The sequence below is a fragment of the Plasmodium inui genome, assembly GCF_000524495.1.
Source record: "Plasmodium inui San Antonio 1 unplaced genomic scaffold supercont1.18, whole genome shotgun sequence".
In the NCBI taxonomy this organism is placed as follows: Eukaryota; Apicomplexa; class Aconoidasida; order Haemosporida; family Plasmodiidae; genus Plasmodium; species Plasmodium inui.
In genome coordinates, this window is record NW_008481852.1 from 71,370 (window position 1) to 90,176 (window position 18,807).

An 18,807-nucleotide genomic window follows, 5' to 3' on the forward strand; every position below is an offset into this window, starting at 1 on the left:
TTTTTTTTTTTTTTTTGTTGTTGACCCAGCATGAACTTCAATCTGTAAATTTACTTTCTGGGGATTATCCTTTTGAATTCATTTCTGGAGCATCTTTTATGAAAGCACAATTATTAATCATACCTTTATTGTGTCTAAATTGGGTAATTTTTTTTTGAAGAAAATGGGTAAATTTTAGCGCTATACAAATTCATGACGGACGAAAAAGCTTGATATTTGCAGATATTTTTTTTTCTTTTCTTATTGAACATGGGAAGAATTAAATAGATTGTTGTATGAAGAAGAATGCTTGTGTTTCTTTCCAAAAAGTTATAGTAGACATAAAAAATATGCAGATAATAGGAACTGAAAACCAAAAGGTATTTCCCCTTTATACTCATTTCTTGCATAGACGTTCGTTTTTTTAAGAATACATGAATGTGATTACAAGTGTGCAGGCCATACACTTCTTTTTTCTTTAATTACAACAAATTTGATGTAACAGTGTGTGCGTTCTTTTTTCGTAATTTATGAAAAAGAACATTTACAGAAATAATTACTCATGTAAATATGACTCTTTTTTTAAATGTAACACCATTATGTAGAGAGTCAAGCGGGAATAATGCAAAAACTACACATGAGGCAATATAAATGAAAATTTTAAGGTGTGCATAAAATTAAACCAAAGGATGCGCACGAAAATGTAGTGCGATGTGCTGTTTCAGGCCGAGGAACTTGTTAATCATGTAAAATATTTTGCAAATAGAATTTTTTTTCAGAATTCGTCCATTTATTAACGAAAAATGTGTTGTAACGTAGGACAGTACTTTAACATAAATAATTAATGCATCGTTTCAATGCATTTATAAAATGTTGATCTTCAACTCTTAAAGTATGCTCTTATTTATTCATTATAATGCTTTTATCATTCATGTGGTTTATTAAAAAGTCTTTATGCATATTGCATGAAAAATGGCCAAAATATAATATACAGAGTTATGCTCCTGATAAAATTCCTTATTTTACGTTTTATAAATTTTTTTTTAAAATATTAACTTATGAGGGGAAGATTATGCTTTTTGTCCTTTTCAGAATAAAACCAATGTCATTTTCGATTTTTGAAAAATAAGCATCTATTTTTTAATAGTAAAAAAAGAATAACATGTAGAAGCAGAAAAAAATATGTGTTCTTAAAGAGGACACAAAGAAAGCCTTTCAATTTAAATTCGAAAAAAAAGGGAAAAACCCTTTAAATATTTTTAATACATTTGTACTCTGTAAATTTTATTTACGTATTTGTTCGTTCTATCTTATTGAAGAAAATACAAGACCAAAAAAAATGTCCTTTTGTAAATGTTTAATGTGCTTGCTCAAATTATGATGTAAAAACACTTAAGGCTATTTTAATGGAACCACATACATAGAAACAACTGTCGTCACATGCTTGTAAATAGGCACAGGCAATAACAATAACTGTTCGATCAGCCGCATGATCTTTCATTCTTCCGTCCACCAAATCAACACTTTTATAGCAATGCAATGAACAAAAAGATAAGTACGCAATATGAATGTTTTTTATGTATGTTAAGGAATCGATTTCATTACATTCCATTGTGAACTGTGTGATGATTTATTACATGCAAAAAATTATGTACATGTGCACCAAGAAGTGGGTTGCAAATGAATATATAAAAAAAATGACGGCGAAATGGCAGCTCTATAATTCTTATTTGCATGATCTATAATACAGTATGTGGAACACATTGTACATTTTTATATCTGAACAAAAGAGTTAAAAATTAAGCAAAAATGAAAAAAAAAAAAATAAATAAAATAAAATTCCCCATAAGCAGGTGTATCATTTTTGCCTTTTTAAGAAATACGATAAAAAGTATTTATGCCTTTTGAATAAAAGTTTTAGCAACTTTAAAAAAAACATCTGTACAAATACACGCCCCAGTAAAAATACAATACAAAAAAAACTTCATATGTAAAAGGTGTTATTTTATGTATACGTATACATAACGTAAAGAGCAGCATGCAGAAGAATTCAGAACAAAACAGCTGTACATTCTTTCATGCAACTTTTTTTGAATTTGTTAAAAACCATAAATTCTTTTTAAACGTTTTTAAGTACAGAGAAGATATAAAAAAATTGTTTATTCATAAATTTTACGTTTTCGGAAAAATTAATGCAATACATTAAAAAAGTCGAAAAAAATTGTACGTAATGCATGTATATGTATATAAATATATATTCGCATATGCCTACTAAATTACGTGTTTATTTAATGTACAGCTCGAATGCTTGTGGTTATAATTCATTATATACAAGCCCATAAGTTTTGTATGTGAAGAGATAGGAATGACATTGCGATTTTTCGTTCACTTGAAAATTTTAGTTTTGTCGAAATTTATATTTACATCATAATTTTTTTACCCATAAGGAAAATTTTACACAGAATTTTTTTATTTGCAACCAGTTTTCATATGCTCCAGTTGAACATACGCATTTTTGGAAAAGTCTACATGAAGAATAAAAATATATATAAAACATGCCTTCTCTTGTTATTCCCCTTTGAGACGGAAAAGAAAATTTTTTTAATTAAAAAAACACGCAAAAGGCGCATCGGAAACGGAAACACTTAAAAGAACGCATAAAAAAGAAATTATAAAAAAAAAGAGCTTAAAAAAAAATCGCAACGGAAAGGCAGTTTTTTAAAATGATCAGTAATTTAGAAGAACATAAAAATGATAACGTAGAAGTATCCATTGATTCCGAATCAGGGACTCAAGAAGAAAATTCTGAAGAAAAAATTGGCAATGTGTGTGTAGGAAACAGGGAAAATGATTTTTATGACATCTCCGAAGAAACGGAGCACTCATCGGAGAAAAGGAACCACGAAAAAAATGAATTAAACAATTTTTATGATTTAACCGAAGTAAAAGGGAAAAAAGAAGAAGTTATATGCATAAGTTCAGATTCGACAAATGTTAAAAGCGGAAGTTCAGGTTCTTCAGTGGGAAACGGAAATGAAGAAAAAGGAAATTTAGAAGTTAGGGATGATCAAACTGTTCCCATAAAAGTAGAGCCGAAGCATGATTACAACACTGAAAACTGCGGTGATGTGTGTGATACGATTGGAACAAGCAGAAATGAGAGCAACACAACAAGTGGAAGCGGCAGTAAGGAGAATAGTACACCCAATGGAAGAGCTACTAATGGGAATAACACTCGATGCGGAAACCATAACGAAAACAATGACAGAAATTACAATAAAGAGGGGAAGACTACCTACGTCTTATGCAACATTTGCGCTGATATTATAGAGAAATCCATCTTACAGGATCATTTATACGCACACACGCTAGAATCTGCAGAAAAAAATGAACAAAGTTGTGCATATGAAAAGCAAAAGAACCCAAATAATGGCCTATTCAATACAAGGAATAAGAGCTTCTATACTAATTTTAGCTCAGACCGAAACAAGCAAAACAGATGTGCACTAAAACGTTCCTTCACTAGCACCAATTGTACTCTTAACAACTCGGAAATAATTTTAACTGATAATAATGACCATCATGCTGAGGAAGATAAAATTTTTGACATGATTTATAATTACAATTCCAATCTTGACCGTTTTAGAAACAGCCCAGCAGTTATCAATAAAAGGAACAATAAGAGCGTGATTTGCATTTCCCAAAACAAGAACAACATGGTAGATAGGAAAAATAACAATTCCATAAATAACTTATGCAACAAAGGTGTAAGTGCGCAGAATATAATAGAAATTGTGAGCCCAGGGGAAAATAAAGTAGAAGACATTTTACCGTTCAGCAATAATGTGGAAGATTTAAAGAAAAATGTAACCACAAATGGAGGAGAGCGAAATTTACCCAATAAATTAGAAGCAACCAGAAATTCTGTTGATAATTTCTTGTCTTCTATGAGAAAATCCATTTCTGCCATTTTTCCTGACCCCAACGCATCATCGTTTGAAAATAGCAGCACGAGTAAGAACACAGACAATTATAAGAGCGAGGAACATCCTAGCAGTATTATTAACGACATACATTCCATGATAAGCGCAATAGAAGCTAACGTAAAAAGGGCTGCAGAAAAATCTAAGAATAGGTTTAATATTAACAGTGCAAGTGCAGATATAGACAGTTTTGTGAATAAAAGCATGAGTTCCATACTCACGGATATAAATGACATAAGGGGAACAAATAGGAATGGAAAAAATGATGATTCTGTCGATGATGTGTTAAATAAGAAATTAAGGAAAATATACCAAAGTTTAGATGATGTGAATAAAAAAATTAACGCTGCAATGGGAAATAATATCGATATTTTAGGAAATGAACATAGTCGCACCGATGACAGGAACAGCATTGTCAACACCATCAGTGGGGGCATTCTTAACAGAAGCAGCATCACTATTGTTAATAGCACTGACGGAGGGAACGGGAGCGAGATGGCCAGGGGAAGTGTCAGTCACACGAGCAATGGAAACCTTATCCACATGAACAGCGGCAGCGGCAGCAACAATGGGAGGAACGTCAATATCAATAGAAGCAACAGCTACCCAGATGGCAACTCCAGTGGGGAAACCACCAATCGTGGAAGACAAAACAATTTTTACAGCACAAATGGACCAGGTACGCAAGAATTCAATGGCAGAAACGGAAGCACTTTCTTTCATAACCAGAATGTATTTTCACATGAAAGCTTTTTTACAGGGATACCACCAGATTTACCGCACACATATTTCTCCCACTCGTGTGGAAATCCGTATAACCAAATAGTACGTACAGAAACTGGAAGCATTAATGATATAAATTACTTATATTCCAATTTGGTAGACAGATATCCATGTATTTGTGAAAATTCGGGGTTTTCCCATTTTGACAATAACTCTAACAATATATGGCCCTTAAGAAGAGTAACAAACAGCAACACGTATAGAACTTCTAATGACTCAACAAATTCTAGGCGTATTAAGGAAGCCAATAACATGAACGTCAATTCTAACATGTCTAATTACCGCAACGACGGGAGTAACAATGGCGATAATAACATTTCGCCCGTAAACAATGGAAGAAATACGAGCCATCTTATGAATGGAACCATGCCGTACAATTTAATTAATAATGGTGTAGGGATGTATCCTGGCGACCCTCCCTCCAACAATCCATTTCTGTTCATACCAAATAGACATAACAGAAACATCCGGAGTGATGTTAGAACGAATCAAGTTGTTAACACCATTACGAACAATTACAGCTTTATCAGCACTAGTAGAAACAGCATAAGCAATAGAAGTTCGAACCAGGGACCTGGGAGAATTCACAACGGGAATAGCAACATTGGAACTACATCTATCATTAACATAAATAACTTCAATTGTGTCACTACGAATAATGATTATGACAATAACAGAACTGCTGCTATGGGAGGTGCTGTCGGTGCGCCTATAAGTGCGCCTGTTGGTCCTGTTGGCCCTCCTCTTGGATTCTCTGTTGGTTCTGCTGCGTGTTCTGCTGTAGCTGCTTCTGTGGGCTCTCCCCCGGTCGGTGCTGCACATGCTGCCGTTAATGCGGCTGTAATGGTTGCAAGAGGATTAGCTAGAGCCCCTGGCCCGCGTACGGGTAGGAGGGCCGAAACAAGTGCAGGGGGAGGGCAACGCGTGGCCCCCCTTCTCGGTCCACCGACCAGTACGTGCTCGTCCAGGGTTAGCACTACAACTGTGAGAGCGAACACTGAAGAAAATTTAGATCCTGTTTTCAGCTTTTACGTTTTTCCGCCACACAGGGCCAGCAGGACCAACCGCAGCAATGGCGGAAATGGGGTGAATCGCAACAGCAGAAGGGGCGTAAACAATAACAGCAGCGTCGCAAACAACAACGGCAGCGGCACAAACAATAATATCACGACGAACAGCACACGCCACGTTAATAATGGCTCAGCGATGCCCAGCTCCATAAGCGCAAGCTCAGCTGACGAGGTCCCCATTAGCGGCGGCCCACAAGGAGCAACAGACATCCCCTTTGTCGCAAATTTAAGAAGGGAACAAACGTTAACTCGAAGCAACGAAAGGACCAATAGGATTGTAAGTAGGAGCACACGAGGAGTGGCCAATGCGTCTAGCAGCGCGGGAGAACAACCTGGAAGTGGAAATAAAAAAATAGGCACGCGCGCAAAGTTAAAGGAAAATAATGATTACCTAATTGTGCACTTTGACATAAAAAAAAACGAAAATAACAACTTAAAAATATGTTCCATTTGTTACGAAAATTACCAGCACAACGAATCTCTCATATTTTTGCCTTGCACACACAATTTTCACCAATCCTGTATAATTGAGTGGATAAATAAAAAGTCAACCTGTCCCATTTGCAAAATTAACATTAAAAATTTTTAAAAGGGTAATTACTCCTCTTTACCTTTCTTTTGACATGCATTTTCATTTAAATTGTTAATTAAAAGTTTTCATTTTTACAGGTTATGCATACGGGCGTGTGCACGTTTACAAATGTGTGTATATGTATTACCTATGTACATTTTTATGAGTGGTCTGTCCTTCCCTTAAGTGAGTGCATTCCGCTTTCCCTTTCACTCCTCTGGCCATTTCTTCCCCATTTTTCTTCAATCTTGTTTGTATAGTGTATGCTATATTAGCAATATTTACAGATACACAAAAGATCGTTTTAAATTTTAGTAAGTTTTAAAAAGACAAAAAAAAACCATTTTTTAATTCGTTTTTTTTTTTTTTTTCCTTTTATATATAATATTATCACATTATGTCCAAAGACGATCAAAAAAGCAAATTTGTAAAGATGCAAAAGTGTGTAAATAAAAAAAAGTGGTGTTTCCTTACAGATGCGTCCATATAAATGTGTACACGTGAAAATATAACAAAAAAAAAGACAATTTCGTCCCAGACAGGGGTACACATCTATGTTATGGCACACAGGTAATGATCAAACGTGAAAAGGCAGATATCCCTTAAACGGTGTCTAAATAAACATACAACGTTCTTCTCATGGGGGTAATGCTGCCCAATGTTAACCTGTTCGGTATGATGCAGAACACACCTTTTAAAGGCACATTAACTTATCATTTTTGCCAAATAAAAAAAAAAAGCTGCGTTGATTTATGTCCGCACCAAAACATGTCAACTTGAAGCAGTTTCGTTTCCCACTTTGGGATTTGAACACCCCACATCGGAATGGTGGTGGCACTTCGTAAAATGTGGTGCCTTGGAATCTCTTAAAACGTTGGCTACTCGCATGAAAAAAAATAAAAAGCTCTCTTCCATTAGTGCGCGTCCTTGTTCGTGCAGATGTCCCCATTTTAATCCTTTCAATGGCATCTTGGGAACTTCATAATTGGAGAATTTTGTCGTTGCTCCCTTTTTCCTTCACAGTTTAGACAACTTCTTCCCGCCCGGCGACCCGAATTTCCCAAAAGGTCCGACATGCGCCGGTACCCTTCACGGGACTGCCATGCATTATGGCAATATAGGAGAACCCCCCTTTGCTATTAAATTGGTGAACTGCGCTTTTCACGCGTATTTGCTCCAGATATTCAGATTTGCAGACGACACTTTGGGGCTACTAACCAGAGGGCAGTCACTTTTTGCGGCTTTTCTTCCTTTCCCTTTTCTCCTTGTCTTTTTTATATTTTATAAGTTTCTTGATATGGTCATACTTCTTTTTCTTCTTCTCTTTCTCTTTCCTTTTCTTCTCCTTTTCCTTGTTCCTTCTACTATCTCGATGTTTTAACCTTCCCCCATGCCGATGTGAGTCGTCACTTTCTGACGAGTGGCTTCTCCGCAGATGGTCAGTTTGTCCCTGGTGGACCTTGTCCCAAAAAGGGTCATCCCTATTCCCCCCCTTTAGCTCCTTCGACTCATTCGTGTTGGGAAAAATGCTGCTCTGTCTCCTCAAATACCACTCATTTTGACTTAACTTAATTTTGTCAAAATCGGAAACAATTTTTGCATTACTTGTCTTGTCATAGATACAATTTTCTCCATTAAAATTTTTATCATTGTAAATGTAGTGTCCTTTTTTGATTAAAAATTCTTCATGCTTTTTGTTCCTTTCATTTATTTCTTTTTCCTCTTCTGCAAATAGGTTAATGTGTTCACAGTGATGGTTCCCCTCATTTTGGTTATTCTTTTGGCAGGCATCGCCTTCGTGCGCGCTGCTTTGATTCACGTTCTGCTTCAGCTGACTGATGGTGTTTTCAAATGCCTGCTCAGTCTTTTTTCTCACTTTTTTTTCTTCTTCCTTTATAAGTTTGTTTTCGTCATAATTCACTTTAAACTGTCTATCCTTCCTGTAAACGTTCCACTTTTTCTGCGGCAGGATGTTTAGCCCTCCGTGGCCGCCCATTCCGCCTGCCCCTCACAAGTTAAGCGCAGTGCATGGGAGAAGTAGTACCTGTTTGAAGGTACCCCCTACTCGAGACAACCCGTCAAGCGGAACACGTCACGGCTGTCCTGCACAAATGCAATCATCCGCGTAAGCATGAACCGCTTAAAAAGACTGAACATTCCGCTTTTCATTTTTTTCCCCTTTTTCGCATAGTCACGGTAAAAAGAAATGCGTCAAAATGGAAGATCCGCCCCTCTGTACTTTATCTTGCTTTATTTCCCCTCCCGCGCGTTCTGACCCATTTTGAAGTTTTTACCTTTCGCAAATTTCTCTTGTCAAAGTGGGCAGGAGGGAACGTCAAAATTGGAATCGCAAATTGGGATGGAATTACTGAGCTGGAAAAAGAAAGAAAAGAAAATAGAAAGAGGGAAAAAAAAAAAAATTAAACTGGCCAATGTGGAGAAAAAAGAAAACAAATCAGCGCGTCAACTAAATTCGCAACAATTTCATGAAAAATAAAAAATAAATTTCGTCATTTTTTACACAACCTGTTAATTTTACAATTATGCCTTTTTTTTTTCCTTTTTGTAAAAATCGTTTTTTTAAAAAATTGCCTCAGCGTTATGTACGTTCCACGTTACATTGCAGTAAAAAGGGGTGATAGGGGGGGAGCAATTGTGTCCGTGTGTCTCTACCGCGTATATGCGTTGCCTGTGCCACAAAGTACATCCCTGCAAGAACGTTCAAATGGTTTCTCCACGTGGAAGAGTGGTTAACTATTTCGGGACATATGTTTTTTGTCCCTTGGAGACGCAACAAAAAGAAGGCAGCCGTTCCTTATGAGTAACATTATTATGCTTAAACGGAAGAAGCGCAGCAAGTTTCACCGCTTGCGTCATAATTCCATTTGGACGCTTTGCAAGAGGAGAGATATGATTACCCATTGAAAGGCGTTACATGCCGTGTGTTTGAAGGCGCTTTCCCTAGCAGCGAATGGGACGCTTAGCCATTTACCCCCATGAATTTACACCTACGCGTTTACCCCTACGCGTTTACCCCTACGCATTTACCCCTACACGTTTACACCCTCATATTTGCCGCCAAACGGGAGGTACAACTGCACGCCAGCGTCTTGTCCAGGTCATGCGTGAACATATTCTGGGGGTGTCAATTCAAAAAATAAAAATAACGCAAAATTGTGCGCCTGTTTTTTTGGAAAATTAGTTTAGGCAGGCGTACATACATGCACATTTGTATGTATGTGGGATAGGTGGATATAGATATAAGCTATTCATACATACGTGTACACATATTTACCCACACGTCCAATCATGCGCATGCTGACAAAACAGGCCGCGAACAGTTTTTCCGCGCCGAGTTTCCACTAGGGTATCCTCTTTTTTACAAAGTTTTACATATGAATATTCACGTATAAACATAATAAGAATGTAAAAATTTAAATTATGTCATATATGCTGATAAATACGTATGTGCCAAAGGAAAAGAAGAAAAAAAAAAAAAAAAAGAGTGATAAGGGAAAAATGAAAAGAAGCTACGTAATTATTTGATAATAAATTATGCTTCAAAATTTAAGTATACATAAGGAATCAATACTACTGCTACGGGGGTTTGTGTGTGTGTGGGGGTAACGAACGCAGATAAAAGCTCCTATGCGCGGGGCGCTAAGTAACCGCGTTATCTTGATGAACAGGCAGGTGGTGGCGTCTTCCTCGATGGGTGCGGAGGCGAAAGGGTGAGCGGGGGCGCACACGAACGTGCAGCTGCAGGTGTGCATAAATATATATATAAATATATATATGTATACACACATACATACCAACGTACATGTAGGGACCCCCCCCTGGCGTGGACCTCTACGCACGACGACCTCCACCCACGCTACTCACTCCCCGTTGTTGGGGGAACTGGACCGTAACACGGAAAAGTCGTTGTACCCACAATTCTGACACGTGTAGTAGTCTCCCATCTTGAAACCATTAGGGTTGACGTACTTACATGTCCGGCATTTAATAATAAACTTTTTGTCAATTTTGGAGTTAATTCTCTTTCTCTTTCTGTTCTTACTCTTTGATTTGCTTCTATTATTTTTGTTCAGAAAATTAAGTTTCCTGTAAAGATGTAAGCCTTCATGGTTGGACGAGGAAGAATTGGTTTCACTTCCAAACCCTCCTTTCTTATCATCGTCCTGTATTGACTTAAGCATTTGATTCTCACGCTCTAGGGCGAGTCTTTTTTCCAAAATGTTTCGAAGTTCGTCTGCGTCTATTTTACATGCTTTTAATTTTTTCAAATAATGTTGAAGGGAGTTTTTGTTATTATAAAAGTCATGGTATCTCTTGTATTGTCCATTTTGGCTAAATTTTATGTTCGAGAGATCCCCTCCTCCGTGTGTCTCTTCATTTTCTGATGTGCTTCTGTTCGCGCTACCATAGTAGCTGCTACTGGCGGCATTGCTGTAGGGGCTTCCGTTTCCTCCGTTGCCGCTGTTGCCATTGTTGGTGTTACTAGGGGCGTCACCCTCGTTGCAGCCACGGCTGCCGCTAAAGCTGCCACTGAAGCTGTCATTAAAACTGCCATTAAAGCTGCCACTAAAACTATCACTGAAGCTGCCACCCACGTTGTCGCCCAAATGGCTGCTAAAATGGCCGCCTGCCCCTCCGTTGCTCACGGCGCCATTTCGCGCCTTCAATTTTAGAAAATTTTGGAATCTCCCGTCTATTATATTTGCTTCGTCCTGCAGGAGAGAAAAAAAAAAAAAAAAAAAAAAAAACAATGTTCAACTGTTCACACTAGTAAGACGGCAAAGTCAGTCTCACAAGTTGGGCAAAGAAACAACAACAAAAAAAAAAAAAAGGGGGCGGGGGAGTAAACACAGAGGAGGTAACACGCATACTATACGACCTCTTTCTCTCTATATATACAAACACGCACTGGCATAAACACATTCGTCGAACGGCTCCACATAAAATTAACAAGCAAGGCGAAGAAAGGCTACCTCATTCTCCTGTGAACAATTTGAACTCATTTTAAAATTTTCCCTTTTATGTCATTTAAGAAATGTTCAAAATTTTGTGGTTAAAAAAAAAGAGCCTCACATGCACGTTTTAGGAGCAGTATAATGAGTATAGAGAATATACTGTGCTTGGCTACTTTCGATGAGGGCGGCTTTTTATTTTTTCCCCTGTTCGCTTAAACTTGCAAACGCAAATGATGCGCTCGTATGCGAGTACAAAAGTGTCAGGACGTACAAATGGGGACCACGTAATACATGTATACTTTTACATAGCTATTGGCGTAACCGTACAAAAACAATCACTCTTTTGTATGCAAGGGAACTGCTTTTTCCTTTGCTAAGAATGAAGGGTCACAAAATCTGCAAATTGCGCGTTCGGCTGAATACGTATAACATATATATGTATGTATAAATGAATATGTATATGATAATTTTTTTTTGCTCGTTTTTTTTTTTTTTTCGTAAATAAAAAATAACTTGGCGTTTAATTCTTTATTTTTTTTTTTTTTTTTTAATTTTTTAAAGCTTCCTTCCCCTTGCGCAGAAGAAATATTTATGTTAAAAATGTTTATTTTTGTCGTCCACCACCTAACGTTGCCTCCTCTTTTGTAAAAAGTATATATATATATTTTTTTTTTTGCGTACGCCCATGCAAAAATGAACATGTTTTTTGCTTGAGCAGTTCTTCACTTAAGTGTTTAGCGGAAGCGGTTGGCTGATCAGCGGTTTAGGAGGTCATCGATTAGCGAGGTTTGAGAATACTGGCCGCACTGGTGGCATAAATACTGTACCCCAATCTGCTGCGCATGTGCTACCCATATGCTCCTTACATACAAATGTACACGCCACTCCGTGCGCCGAACCCGTACACATGACAACACGGCACCATAACTGTACTCGTGCGCGGGGCGCAGCTCAAAACCCGTGGTTGCGCTGAAATAATTGCGCTATGAGATGAATTCTATATGCCTATGGTGATGTTTCCCCTTTTAACTGGGGCCACTCACTCCACTGCGGGATTGCATATCAAAACGGGGGCCTCCTTGAACAGACGAGTTCTTTGAAAGGGCAAAAAACGGGGGAAACCATATGCTTGTAGAAAAGTGTACGTATCGTAAGCCCACTCGCTTATGCATTCTTGCTTATGTACACCGTGCGTAACCCATAGCAATCGCGTGGTGTACCTGCAGCATTTACTACATATTTTTTTTCCCTCACGATGTTAAGAGAAAAATATGACGAATTAATGGGAAGATAAAAATGTAGGTAAAACGACCGATACGAGGACCGCAAAGGTATAGGCACAGATGTTGTCACGAATGCAGTTAGGAAGCAAGAAGCACGGGACCTTCTGCGATATGCAGCTTTGTTATATGCAGGGAAATCATGCCTTATGCTTGAAAGGTAACTGCCATTATGGTACCTATGCGAAAAAAAATGCTCACACTAGGGTGTATGCTCGTACATGTGAGTAAACCACTACAGCGGGGGAGATGTCCTTCGGAATTGCCCTCCTTTGCAGTGAAGTTATACGTTACATACGTGCTGTGTAAGGTAAACATACAAAAGGGTCGTATGGCACGCAAAAAAAGAGAAAAAAAAAACTCCAACAAAGAGGGGAAAAAAATTCAAAGAATCATTTCGTGCTCATGTCTACCCCTTTTCGTTACGCCTCCTCACCATGTACAGCGCATTTGAAAAAGTTTCATTTAGTTTTTGCAAATGTGTGAGAGTGCTCTTCTACAAGCGGAGGTGATATGAAAGAAGAGCGCGGCACAGAGCCTTCCTCTTCGCCATGGCAAAAATGTGCACATGCTGGGGGGCATGTAGCAGCATATCTACAAATGGACGTAGGCACATATGAACGTATGTTCATTTTTTAGGCACATTCGTTTATGCTCCCTTTTTTTTTTATTGCATTTCCCGTGTCCTGTGGAGCGGAGACTTTCTCCTCCCGCTCATTTTGTAAAGCCCTTTTGGTAGCCAAAATGGCGTAAAAAATGTGCAAAATGGGGGAAAAAAAAAAGCAAAAGGAAGCAAAAGAAAGCCAGAAGAAGCAAAATTTACCTGAACAAGCCAGGTGTTAAATAATACTCCATTTTTCAACGAAAAAAGTGGACAAAATTTTTTTCCCTTTTGCGAAGTGTAGCTGCCAGAAAGGGTGCGTAAGAACAAAAGGAATTAACGTTTTTAGGGTGTCTTCTTTTTAAAATTGTTTTTTTCTTTTTGTCCATTTTATGTGTCACCGTACGAGCTTTAAAATTGAAAGTTCATCATACGGTCATGCGTTATGACATACGTGTATTACGAAATGCTGGCACGAGTTTATTGATGTGTCCTCTTGGCATCCACTTTTTCCTTGTGGAAAAATAAATTATTCGATTCTACATGTATGGATTTCCTCGCGTACATGCTCGCTTTCCTGCACGGAAAGGTTGACATGAAGATTCAAGTGGAAGTGCCGATAACGTGATCTTCGCCAATTGACTTCTGCGGAATTTGATCAATCACCACTGGGTTATGGACCACACTCGCGTTTTACCTCTAAAAGGTAGGTGAAGCATAACCCACCCGTACATTTTTCCCAAACGGAATTATTCACATTTTTGCCTTTTGTACTAAAAAGAAATGACATAATAACGAATATATGCAAAGTAGGAAAATAAAAAAAAAAAAAAAACGCACTCGAAATATGCAAAAAAGGTGGAAGCCTTTACATGTTAAAATTTCAATTGTGGGTTAAAAAAAAAAAAAAAAAAGGAAAAAAAAAAAAAAAGAAAAGCCGGACGGAAACCCTTTTCATTGCGCGAAATTGCAAAGTAGGGATTCACATACTGTACAAATTCTTCACACTTTATCTGCATCTCCAACGGGAGATACGGTCCTTTGCGCTGCCAAGTACTCGTTTGGACGGGTTTGTCATTATCTCTTACGCTGATATATGTGTGTTTTACTACAAAGCAGCGAGCGAGAAAATGTGAGTGTGCGTTTTTTTGCAAGCTAAACTAGCGTAAATCATTTGGCGTAGCACCTTTTGACGCGAAGCGTTCAATTCGTTACCCGAGCATAGCCTCTTCCCAATTGAGCGGCTTCCCATTTCAGCCCTACCTACACTCGATATTTTCAAGGCGGCTATCGGAGTTGAGTAGAACGCCCTCATCCGTTTTCCCCCTTTTTGTTTTTGCCGAACCCATCATGTTTTAAGCTAGCCATTTCGTATATGTGCCCGAACCCGCATACATTTATTTGTTCATTCGTTCATTGGATTATTCGTTCGTTCGCCTATTTATTCACATCTTTTTTTTGTTTTTTTGGTAAAATTGGGACGAAATTGCCGTAGCGTACACGGCTCTGCGCCCCTCCACGTCGCCATTAGGTAAGTTTGCCGTTAAAGGCACCTGCAGTTAGGCACAATTCTATTTGGCTCCACGCTACCACGCCATTCCTTCCCATTGTTCGCGTCCGACACCGAAGCGCAGCCAAGTTCGTGCCCCCATCTTCGATGATATATTGGATAAAAGGTACGCCCACAGAGAGCCCCTCTCTTCCCATCTCCTTATGCCGATGCATCTACCACGAATGAACCGCGTTGTATTCATGTTTCTGCGTGAGTGTGAAGTTCTGCTGCACTTCTTGTGCGATTCCCCCGTTTGGACAGGTGAAAGAGGCCAACGGGGGATGGGGAGGCGAAAAAGGTCAAAGATCGCTTCTCCGTCTCATTCGTTTGTTGTATTTTTTACTTACCGATTCTCCGTCTCATTCGTTTGTTGAATTTTTTACTTACCGATTCTCCGTCTCATTCGTTTGTTGAATTTTTTACTTACCACTTCTCCGTGTCATTCGTTTGCTAAATTTTTTACTTACAACTTCTCCGTCTCATTTGTTTGCTAAATTTTTTACTTACCACTTCTCCGTCTCATTCGTTTGCTAAATTTTTTACTTACCACTTCTCCGTCTCATTCGTTTGCTAAATTTTTTACTTACCACTTCTCCGTCTCATTTGTTTGCTAAATTTTTTACTTACAACTTCTCCGTCTCATTTGTTTGCTAAATTTTATACTTACAACTTCTCCGTACCTGTTTGCATACCCCCCCTCTCCACCCGCAGAAACTTAACACACCAGGAATAACAACAATAATGACAAGAGGAGAGGAAAAAAAATGGATTGAACAATTGCGCATGAATCCACCAAAGCTACTAGACGAAAATGACTTAAGGCTAGTCTGCCAAAGAGTGAAGGAAATCCTGGTGGAGGAGAACAATGTGCAGGCAATCAGCCCCCCAGTTATAATATGTGGAGATATACACGGCCAATTTTTCGACCTTTTAGAATTATTTGATGTAGGAGGAGACATCATGAATAATGACTATATATTTCTGGGCGACTACGTAGACAGGGGGTACAACAGCGTGGAGACATTTGAGTACTTATTGTTACTAAAGCTTCTGTTTCCTAAAAATATCACTCTCTTGAGAGGGAACCACGAAAGTAGGCAGATAACGACCGTGTATGGGTTCTACGATGAATGTTTTAAAAAATATGGTAATGCAAATGCATGGAAATATTGCACTGATATATTTGATTACTTAACATTAGCAGCTCTGGTGGATAATCAGATTTTTTGTGTGCATGGTGGATTGTCTCCTGAGATAAAATTAATTGACCAATTACGCTTAATTAATCGTGTACAAGAGATTCCACATGAAGGTGCTTTTGGTGACATTATGTGGTCCGACCCTGATGAAGTGGAAGACTGGGTTGCCAATCCTCGGGGTGCTGGTTGGCTCTTCGGTCCCAAGGTTACGAAAAAGTTTAATTACATTAACAATTTGGAGCTAATTGCTAGAGCACATCAGCTAGCTATGGAGGGCTATCGCTACATGTTTGATGATTCGACCATCATCACCGTGTGGTCTGCTCCCAACTACTGTTACCGCTGCGGGAATGTCGCCGCCATCATGCGGATCGACGAAAATATGAACCGACAGATGCTCATATTTAAGGACACACCTGACTCCCGCAACTCCATCAAGAACAAGGCGACCATTCCGTACTTCTTATAGGGGTGCGGCTCCCCACCGCCGTGAGAAAACACCAACAGGTGGCAAATCAACAACACGTGACAAATCAACAACACGTGACACCGCTCGTGTGCGACCGACTTGACAAAGGCGCAGACGGGCCCCTCTAGTTTGTTTTTACACACACGCTTAGGTTTCACCAACCTCTAATTTTTTCTCCCCACATTTTTGCACTCCCATTTTTTTACCTTTTTTTTTGAATGAGCATATTTCCACACCAAGGAAAGGAACCCGGCTCCATTTAGCAGCCGGTTTAGCGGCCCATTTAGAGGTCCACTTACATGCCCACATATTTGCTACTTATTTGCCACGTAGCGGCCATTTATCTGCCATCTGTCTGCCTGCTCGTCTACCTATCCACCCCATTCTTAAATTTTACAGTTTGATTTTTAAATAAACGCAACTCACTGCTTCTTTTTAATTCTTTGATACTTATATACGCCTTGCCTACGAGGGTGGCACATCTCCGCGTGGAGTTTTTTTTTTCTTTGGGCGCCCTCCCAGTTTGAATAGGCTAAAAAAAGGGTACGATGGTTAGCCTATGTTGTTACAGGTATTTAAGTGCCCAGGGATATAGCTACCCTCAAATTTGCCATATTCGCAGCAACTCGTTTGCGCCCTTCCCCCCCGTGGCAAATTTCCCCAGGCAAGACAATTCCCCGCAAAGAAAAAAAAAAAATATTCAAAAAAACTACGCAGCGTACGGTCACGGCTTTAGGAGGAAAAAAAAACAAAAGGTTGCAAAATCGACCCCCCCCGCACTACGTGAAGCTCGTGGTGGCTTCAGAACCGCGTGCGGAAATTGTGCAAAAAAAAACAACAAAGGAGCCGCTTCCTCCATGTTGCACCCGCACATCAGTGTAGCGCAAAAAATCGCCGAAAGGGGAATGTTTAAAGAGAGCGCAAAAAGGGCAGAGGCGAGGAAGAGAGCATTCGAAAGAGGTACAAAAAAGAAGCTGCACCAGAGCGATGCCAAAATGCACATGATGCAGATGACACATATGGCGCATATGCCGCATATGCCGCCTATGCCCAGGCGCGAACCCCGCAGAAGCAGCCCCTGATCACCCATAAAATGTTTTTGCTGCGCAGGTTACTCGCCCCTTTATGCGTAATAATCGTAAGTGTGAGGCACCAGCACGCGAGGGTCTGCTCGAAGAAGTTTGCAGCGATCAGATTTGCGGGGAACAGATTCGCGGCGAACGTGCTGAGCAGCGGCGCACGTGTAGCAGAGCCACCCCGGGGGAGGACGGCTCTGAAGAGGGACACGACAAGGAAAAATGGCCCCCTCAACAGCGACAAGAAGGAAAATGCGACATCACAACATGGCTACTACTTCGCTAAGGAGAAAAACAAAATAGCAAAAAAAAAAAAAAAAAAATTCTCCCTGAATTATTCTAGAAACTCTGAAGCAGCAGCAAGGGGGACAAGAAGAAAAACGCACTACCCCCACCTTTTTATATCCCCCTCGTCCACATCATTAAACGAGATTACTGAAAGTGTGAAGGCTCTCTTCAACTTAGATTACATAGAAAATAGCTACCTCTATTCTTACATCAAATCGTTTAAAAGGACCCCCCCCTTAACCAAACTTTACCTCCTATGCACCTTCCTCCTGAGCATATGCATGCATGCAAATAAAAATATATACAAATTGATTGTCTTCGATTTTGGCAAAGTATTCTACCAGGGTCAAGTGTGGAGACTAATTACTCCCTATTTTTATATAGGTAATTTATACCTGCAATATTTTCTCATGTTTAATTATCTACACATCTACATGTCTTCCGTCGAAATTGCACACTACAAGAATCCAGAGGATTTGCTAACATTCCTCACATTTGGCTACCTGTCTAATCTTCTTTTTACGATAATCGGAAGTATGTACAATGAGAACGTATTGAACTTTCAACGGTATGTGAATAAACTTAGGAGAGTTATTTTACTAGGCGGGAAGAAGAGTACTTCTACAAAGGCGGACACAGATGTGCGTATAACAAAAGAGCAGTACAATCACCTCGGTTATGTTTTCTCCACGTATATACTCTACTACTGGAGTCGGATCAACGAAGGTACCCTCATTAATTGCTTCGAGCTGTTCCTCATCAAAGCTGAGTATGTCCCTTTTTTTTTTATCGTACAGAATGTTTTGCTATACAATGAATTTTCTCTCTTCGAAGTTGCCTCCATTTTGGCTAGCTACTTTTTCTTCACCTATGAGAAGAACTTGCAGTTGAATTTCGTTCGGCGCTTCAACCTCGCCCTGCTCAAGGCCCTGCGCCTCTACCCCATGTACGAGGCCTACAGGGAGGAGTACGAGTAGAGG

General features: G+C 39.2%; 5 protein-coding genes across 5 annotated transcripts; 3 read left to right on the forward strand and 2 right to left on the reverse strand.

Annotated features, from left to right (window-relative positions):
• Positions 1-2,702: 2,702 nt before the first annotated feature.
• On the forward strand, positions 2,703-6,404 carry C922_03871 (hypothetical protein; the record flags this gene model as incomplete). Its single annotated transcript, XM_008819460.1, has 1 exon — positions 2,703-6,404. The coding sequence occupies one exon, from the start codon at positions 2,703-2,705 to the stop codon at positions 6,402-6,404; it is 3,702 nt and encodes a 1,233-aa protein (XP_008817682.1).
• Positions 6,405-7,614: 1,210 nt separating this feature from the next.
• Positions 7,615-8,382, reverse strand: C922_03872 (hypothetical protein; the record flags this gene model as incomplete). Its single annotated transcript, XM_008819461.1, has 1 exon — positions 7,615-8,382. The coding sequence occupies one exon, from the start codon at positions 8,380-8,382 to the stop codon at positions 7,615-7,617; it is 768 nt and encodes a 255-aa protein (XP_008817683.1).
• A 1,885-nt stretch (positions 8,383-10,267) lies between these two features.
• Positions 10,268-11,410, reverse strand: C922_03873 (hypothetical protein; the record flags this gene model as incomplete). Its single annotated transcript, XM_008819462.1, has 2 exons — positions 10,268-11,119; positions 11,381-11,410. 2 exons carry the CDS (start codon positions 11,408-11,410, stop codon positions 10,268-10,270), a joined length of 882 nt encoding a protein of 293 aa, XP_008817684.1.
• A 4,126-nt stretch (positions 11,411-15,536) lies between these two features.
• On the forward strand, positions 15,537-16,463 carry C922_03874 (protein phosphatase; the record flags this gene model as incomplete). Its single annotated transcript, XM_008819463.1, has 1 exon — positions 15,537-16,463. The coding sequence occupies one exon, from the start codon at positions 15,537-15,539 to the stop codon at positions 16,461-16,463; it is 927 nt and encodes a 308-aa protein (XP_008817685.1).
• Positions 16,464-17,556: 1,093 nt separating this feature from the next.
• C922_03875 (hypothetical protein) lies at positions 17,557-18,804 on the forward strand (the record flags this gene model as incomplete). The annotated part of the gene is made up of 1 exon (XM_008819464.1): positions 17,557-18,804. The coding sequence occupies one exon, from the start codon at positions 17,557-17,559 to the stop codon at positions 18,802-18,804; it is 1,248 nt and encodes a 415-aa protein (XP_008817686.1).
• Between the last annotated feature and the right edge of the window lie 3 nt (positions 18,805-18,807).